General features: G+C 36.2%; 1 protein-coding gene and 1 long non-coding RNA gene across 3 annotated transcripts; one reads left to right on the top strand and one right to left on the bottom strand.

The window, feature by feature from the left end:
• The first annotated feature begins 831 nt into the window (after nt 1-831).
• Nucleotides 832-5,503, top strand: LOC102805638 (B-cell lymphoma 3 protein homolog). Of its 2 annotated transcripts, XM_078014283.1 has the most exons (3): nt 832-986; nt 1,814-1,856; nt 4,114-5,503. In XM_078014283.1, the coding sequence occupies exon 3, from the start codon at nt 4,194-4,196 to the stop codon at nt 4,926-4,928; it is 735 nt and encodes a 244-aa protein (XP_077870409.1). In that variant the 5' UTR covers nt 832-986; nt 1,814-1,856; nt 4,114-4,193; the 3' UTR covers nt 4,929-5,503. The 2 variants fall into 2 exon arrangements, with proteins under 2 accessions (XP_077870409.1, XP_006823932.1); XM_006823869.2 differs by lacking the exon at nt 1,814-1,856.
• A 1,580-nt stretch (nt 5,504-7,083) lies between these two features.
• Nucleotides 7,084-7,836, bottom strand: LOC144364016 (uncharacterized). The gene is made up of 2 exons (XR_013422798.2): nt 7,581-7,836; nt 7,084-7,126 (listed from the first exon to the last, which is right to left on the bottom strand). It is a non-coding gene; the product is annotated as an uncharacterized LOC144364016 (long non-coding RNA).
• Between the last annotated feature and the right edge of the window lie 255 nt (nt 7,837-8,091).

The raw sequence follows: 8,091 nt of genomic DNA, 5'->3' as shown, positions 1-8,091 counted from the left end.
CAAAAATGTATATTTATAAAACGTTTATAACGACTACAGCTATATGCTTTTCACTGTAGCTCCATGTTTGTGAATAACAACTAATGAAATTTATGATCAACTTTCCAAAACACAGGCAGCATCCTGCCTTAAAGCGCCATTATGACAATCACCCCGCAGTGCATTCGAATTTCATGTAGACAATGTACTTTCCATACGTCGCATGGGACCCATGTCGAACACCGGCTGCGGCGCATTTAGAAAGTTTACATTTGCCTGTGTATTACCGACGTAATAACATGTTATATATGTTTTTTCATTTTTTCAAGCATTCATGAAAATAACCATTATTTGTTTAAACTTCAGTTAATATGTGCACTATTTATTTCGCAAAAACTCCACTTTCACCATCTACTCATGAAGGTATGAAAACGAATTACCATTTTGTACACGAATTGTTCACGTCGCTATGGGTTCCATATCGGACAGGACACGGCGTGACGACCACCGTAATTTAATATCACAAATTCTGACAAATTAAAATATTATGATTGTTATGGCTTAAACAAAATTCCCTCGCGAAGATTTGTGACTTGAACAACGTTTTTTTAGCATTTTTTAAAGATATACATGTATATTACCTCTGATATTACTAATTTCAAATGAATACTGGCATTGCACAGACCTCTCCACATACACATTTGTTCAAAAAGGGGCTCGTAAAATCGGGGTTGACATTACCCTGACAAGAAAAGTTTACTAACCATGTTATAAACACGACCCCCCGGTTGACCCATGGTCACGGAAACCGGAAAACGTTAGTGATATTCCAGTCACGTGATATAACACTGCTGTGACGTACTTCCGCCATTGCGCTGGGAAATCCCCTTACTCTTGTACAAACCGAAGTAAACGTTACTGTGACGCGTTACTAGCAGCCAAATAACAGCTGTGGTCTGAATTGTTATGTTATTTACAAGCGGCGATTCTAGCAATGGATTTTAAAGGTTAGTAATTTCCAATGAATGTCAGTTTTCTGACGCGATCCACAGGAACTGTGCGCAATCAAATCAAACCATTACCTTGCAAGCTTGAGTGTAGTTGCAGTTATGTAGCTCCTAGTTTCGCTGTAATTTGTTTTTGAATTGTTTTTATTGCCGAGTTCATCCGTCGTCGAGTCGCGATCACCATAACGATGGACGAAGTAACCTTATCGGTAATTTTAAAAAAAAGATATAACAGCAAAACCAAGAGCCACAGAACTGCAGGTAACTTGAAACATGTAGTTACAGGCACCGAGCGCCTGTGGTTACAGACTTGAACCACCGTCCCTCAACACCAGGGACGGTGCTTGAACCGACTTGAGCTAGAAACTACAAGTCACTTCCGTGTTGTCACGTTGTACGACTGCCCATGTCACCTACGTCACTCGGGACAGTCCCTAAAGTAGATTTGAAGATTTAATATTTAGGATTTGGCTAATTTTTAAATTAAATGCAATATTCAGCATCATATTAAATACCCTGAACAAACAAACTCGTCATTCACTACTGAAATAAAACTTCGATCAGTGCACAACCGCTAAAAATGTTCATCAACTGACTTTCTACCAAATAACAATACATATTATATATACGTATGGTCAAGGTGGTATATCTATGGATATGTAACAGCCGAAAAAGTCACATAACACCGTTAGTTGCTCCCAAAAACGTATCAAAATGTGAAATTCTCTCTGTCCATGAGCATGGACGATCTTTTCTATTGTCTGTAGTTTAAGCTCAAACATAAAAAAAAATCTCATTTTAACTCATAGCTTTTATATTTATTTTAGATCAGATAGAAAAAGAAGATCTAGTAAGAGCGGAAGAGAGTCGGTGTGCAGTTTTATTTAAAAAATATTTAACCAATATTAAATTCAACATGATTTTTATTTGGTGTAAACACTCATCTCGTCAGGAAAAGATGTATTTATATCTCTCCATGTTTATCATGTAGAAAATGACAATAATATTTTAGAGAAGAAAGACCAGATTCTAAACGCAGTTGTCACACCGGCTCTTGCACAATGCAATGTGCCGTGTGAACACAATACGATGGCTAAACGCCCTCTATCACTGACTTATTTATGCTGTCATTACACAAGATGGCGTCAGAGGTTACAGGTCGAATGTTGAACTGGTCAGACGAAGAAACGAGATTACTGATATCTGTATAGAGAAAATCGAATATTCAAAGAATGATGGACGAAACGTCTAGGGATGCTAGAGTATAAATCGCTCGGGTTGCTGGGTCTATTGTTGTGTTATTCATACTCGCGAATAGCATGAACATGAACCGATCATTTCTCGGTCTTGTTCGACCTAACAAGTTAACGATTTCTTGCTCTTCGAAATCTTGATAAATCATTCGTCGATATCTTCTTCTTCAGCATAAAAACACACGGAAAAACAGGAACAAAGCAAATGCATTTACCAGAGGGGACGCCATTTTGTCGACTGACCTTTCCATTTATTTATTGACCTTTCCGTGAAATGATTCGTTGAGGGCGCAAAACACCAGTGTTTTTACTAAGTGAAAACGCGAGCAGACAATTCAGCAGATTATCTAATATTTGCACAACAAAAAAACAGTGTTAACACCAGCGTTTTTTAGACGTGTGAGAACGTAACTTATACTTATCATCACCCTGCAGAATCCAGTACGGTAGACAAATGTATCTGTACAAAAGATTACTATAGAATTGCATGTTCATGAAATTATATATGTATCAGATCAGTGTCCAATAGGACTTTATTAATTAACCAACTTCAAGTTTAAATTATTCAGGAGAAAGTATCACAAAAAAACAACAACACAAAATCATTAAAATAGAACAAGTTAATGTTTGAAAATTATCTAGAAACAAATTTTGATGTCACAGGCATTGATGTAGCAACACCATGTTTGAAAAATATTTCAATATAAAATGTTGAGAGCAGTTTGAAAAAAGTAACCTGTAAACAAACAAGAAAGAAAAATGCAAAAAAGTTTAAATCAACCATGGTTTGAGAAGAAATGTTATCAACTGAAAAGAGAACTAATCAAAAACTGAAAAATGTTTTTTAAGCAACCAAATAATTCAGTAGCTGAACAAAATTACCATACTATTAAAAAACATTGCTATCTGGGGAAAAATGAACTTTGAGAAAATAAAAACTATCATGGTTCTCATAAAAGACTCACAGATTCTAATTCAATGTACAAAATAAACTTGTGAAATGTTCCAAGATGCATTTTTGGGGTACAAAATTTCATCGGCATGTTGGAGACGCATACGATAACCCTACTGAAACAATGAACATTTTCTACAACAACTTACCGGTAGTATTTAACTTATAGAAATTATAACAGTTTAAACTACAAATACTAATTTCACATCCGATCACATTCCGACATGCATGGAATGTGAAAGAAGATAGCAATATAAGCGATGTAGTCAGACACACATCAAAGTGAAGTCAATGGTTAATTAGCAAAACTAACAAAAGAGTTCTATTAACTATGTTTTAATGTGTAATATCTGAGTAGAGAACTCTGTTGGTTGGTTCAGTAAGTTATTGGAGTTGGCAGTATGCTGCGCATCGACCTCCGCTGTGCGTCGGTTGATACTTCAGCTGAACTCTCTTTGTGCATACTTTGAGGTATCCTTGTAATAACCTCATATTAAGTGATGGCCGTGGTTGCTCACGGTTGCTCATGGATGAACAGGCCTTAATTTTGACCATTTATGCTTTGCACCAGTTGGCACATCTGTAATGTTTTGGACTTAAAATAAGCTAAATAAACTGTATGATTGGTTGCGATGCCAATAAGATCTTGAACATGGGTAGATACATAGTTCAAGTTCAATTGTGCAAATGAATTTTTGATTTTAATCATCAAATAAATGAATTGGATACAGCAAGACATAATGCGTAAATGTATGCACATGGTTTGTTTGAATTTGACCAATTAGCAGCCGCCATTTTTGTCTCAAAAAGATAATTTCAGCAACTGTTTCACTGGTATGTCTGGGTTGATTATATTCAAACTTGCTATGATCATCACATATGCTAAGTTACTGATGTACAATGTATTTTCTCTTGCTTGCAGATAATTTTAATCAGGATGTTGATAAGGTTTCAATACAAAAAGAAATATTCTCAGCCATTCTCCATGGTAATAATTATAAAATGGCAGAACTACTGAAGAAAGCAAATGCTACTGATATGTGGAAGGGTCTGACATATCTACATCAAGTTGCTCTGAGTAACAAATTAAAATTAGTGGCAGCCTTCTATGCCTTGTGTGATTATGGAAAATTGATGGAGCTTGTGGCAGGTGAGGAATCAGAGTACGCTGGACTCACTGCTCTGGAATTAGCTTACAAACTGAAAAATAAAAACGTTGCAGAGAAGATAATTATGCACAAAATTTTTCAAGATGGTTTGACGGAACTTCACATCGCTGCCCGTAATGGAGATATTGAAAAGGTGGAGAGCCTGTGCAAAAATCCTGAGTTTGAGTTTAATGTAGATGTGAGAGGACTGTATGGGAACACACCTTTGTACTCAGCATGTGTAGCGGGCAAATTGAACGTAGTGAAGTTCCTGTTAGCACGTGGGGCTAATCTGAGGCAACGAAATGACTGGGGCGATACGTTGCTTCACCGCTCAGCACGGTGGGGCCAACTAGAGATAGTGAAATATTTAATAAAAAATGATAAGTATATTGATATTGATGCAATGAACTATGACGGTTGCACTCCGTTACATATGGCGGCATTATATGGCAGTGCACCAGTCGTGTTGGAGCTGTTGCAATCCGGTGCAAACCCAGCTCCAAAAACCAATAGTAGCCGCACTCCACTGCACTATGCACTGGAAGAAGGACACGAGAGGGTTTTTATGATTCTTAGTAGTGTTTGAAGTGCCATAGTGCTGCACATTATAATGCATCATATGCAATACATATTGAACATGACATGCTTCGTAAGTTGTGATGTTTGGAAATAGTGCATTGGCCTTGGACATTACAAGTACAGTGTTATTTCTAAATACACATACCCGTACTCATGAAAATGATATTTAGGGGTTGCTCGACTTTTGGAAAACTATGCATAATTATTTTTTCTTACAAATATACAATGGGAGTCTTCACAGTCTTTGTGCATGTATGTATATACAGTTTTGTTGGTAGGAATGTTCCACAGATATCTCGAGATCCGCTCATCAGATTTCATGAAACTTGGTAAGTAGGTGCTTTTGAAACAATGCACAGACCTGATTAGTTTTAGGTTAAAATCTGCGTTTGTAAATCATCTAATTTGCGTAATAATTAATTTTTCATCGACATCTCAAAAACCAATTATTGCATTTCAATAAGACTTTGTACATAAGTGCTTGGGGACAATCCACAGTCAGCTGGTGCACAAGTGATAATAAAATAAACGTGATATTCACTATATGGCATGAAACTAAATAAAGAGAAAAGTTGTGACACATGTTTTTCAGATTTCTACAAATCCAGTAAAATACAAATCTTCCACAGCCAAACGATCCGTTTGGGTAATATTAAGCCAACTGCTAACAAAATTCAGCTAAATTCCTTGTTTTTATGTGGAAAAATCTCTCATATGAACACATGAACACCTAATTACACAAAGAACATAGAACACTTTCCAGGGTGTTGTTAAAACTGAACTCATCATTAAACTCTGGAGCCAATCAGCGACAGTCTTACAGTTAGATGACATTTTCGGTTTCAAATATGGGTTACACAACAAAGAGTGTTATAATGAAAAAAAAACAAAAAAAACAGTATGCTATTTTTGAAAGAAACTCTGTTCTTAGATTTCTAGTACTACTAGAAATACTATCTTTTATGAATTGTGTATATTAATATGATACTTGTATAAATCATAAATATGTATTTTGATACAAATAGTTTCAGCACAGTAAGGGTGTATGCTTTCTAACTTAATAAAATCTTATGTAGAATGTGTATTTTTTTAATTTCATAATATTTTTTATTATTATTTTGTAATTTGTTGTTTTTATTGTGTTAATTTGTCAATAGCAACAGGAGAAAACGAGTTACAATTTAATGTGTGATTCAGACATTTTCCTAAAAGTTAGTAAGCATGCTAGTATAACAACTACCGGTACATCAATTGAGAGTTTAGATATACAGTGATTTTGATTTACGGATAAGTAAAACAAAATTACATTAACAGATGTGACTGATAACTTTTACTATAAAACCCTTAGCACCCCGTTGACAGGCAAGTCACACTGGTTCTCACTACAAGAGGTTACAGCTGCATTCTGACTCGTCTTTTCTGAGCGTACCTTATTCTCTGGGAGTGAAGGTCCTGCCTCGACTTTCTCTGTCACCCTAACATGTGAATCATGTCAGAAATAGGACCATACGCAAGACAGCAAACTCGTCACAAGACACGTTTTCGCACAGCATACTCAGAGTTTATTTAATCACTTAACATCCATTGAAAGTAAAAAAACCCAAAGTCACATGTGTAAACTGAAAAAAGTCATGACAGAAAAACATTAAGAAGATAATCAGGTGACATCAATTTCTAAGAAGTCTACAGTAAATATACAAACTTAAGTTCAATGAAAAAGTAACAATTTAAAAAAAAAAATAAGTTTTAAAAAGCTACCAGCAAATAAATAATGAACTAAAATAAAATGTACATGCATATTTTTCAGTTACCGGATACACTAGACCCCAGTTCCAGTCTCTTGCCGCTGCGCTACTGTGATTCTGCCTCAAGCACACGGTGAGCCGATTAATCTTGGTTGCTGTAAATATATGTTCAGTTTACCTAAATAAAAATTCCAGTTACTAAATCTGGACGTTAATACTCACTCAACAGCTAATTAAAGTTTGAGTGCCTGAATATGGACATTAAAGAAATAGTCAAGGCAAACAACATAATGCCCTCAAATGAAAGAGCTCCACAAATGTAATCGAATGCAATTTCCATTCTTTTTATATCACTTTTCATTCTCTAGATGCATGTACTAGATATTTTCATCAGTATTGTGTTGTCCCCGATCTTCATTCTTCAGCAAAGGATTGTGGGTAAAGTGTGACATCTTATCCACTGTTGTAAAAAATTGAGAAAATGCAATCTTATTAAAATTGAGCAAAATTAAACTTTAAATTGCATTTTCTTGCATTTGCCAATATGAGCAATATGTTGTTAGTTGACTATTTTTAATTGCTGTTTTATTTTATTATCAAGAAATAGCGTGTTTTTTTGTTGTTCACCGATGCCAGCTGACTGTGCGCGCTACGTCTTGCCTTCTACTATGAGCATTCCGTGAAGGAAAACATTTTGTGGTTGACAGTTTTAGATTTGAATTAAACCAACGTAAATCATTAAGTGTGAGAGCTGAGGCTAGCATGCATGAATGACATTTCTTGGATATTCTAATTCTTAATTTTTGAAAAACAGAAAATGCTATTTCTTGCAAATAAAATAGCAATTAAAAATAGTCATTGCACAATTCTAGATTAGCTGATTCTTGATTCGTTGATTCTTCAATTAGCCTCACCCTTGGCGATATCCAATTTTGTCATGTTCATTTGTACGCATAGCCGCTCATCTTTACGTGTAAGAAAGTACGCTGGAAACTGCCTTGGTAGAGATTGAAAGGTTTCAAGTTGAGTGCTCTGTGTGTGAGGTCATTAACGAGCAGATCCAGTCGCATGCGAAGAGCAGCACCGAATACCGTAGCTAGTCAAAGACCGACACCGCCAACACAGCGTACCAGCTGTTCACATTGTGCCTTCGTGCTGCCGTACAAAGTTAGGGGGACAACTCGACAGGATCGGTGTCTCTTTTGTGCAGACTCCCTCAACGGCACCGTAACACGACCCAATTGATGTGTATAGTAACTTTTGATTAGACTGCAGATTGTTGATAATGGTCTCTGTGGAGCCCACATTGATGTCATGAGCGAGGTCTTGTTCCAAGCTGGTACCCTACAATAGCAGCCAAGTGAATGATAGTGCCAGTTTCTTGCATTACCTTCATCAAATGTACCTGGTCGCAGACGTCACCTT

Source organism: Saccoglossus kowalevskii, chromosome 1, assembly GCF_978046115.1.
Source record: "Saccoglossus kowalevskii chromosome 1, keSacKowa6.1, whole genome shotgun sequence".
Classification (NCBI taxonomy): Eukaryota; Metazoa; Hemichordata; class Enteropneusta; family Harrimaniidae; genus Saccoglossus; species Saccoglossus kowalevskii.
Note: the sequence above shows the minus strand (reverse complement) of the source record. Positions and strands in the feature narration are given on the sequence as shown.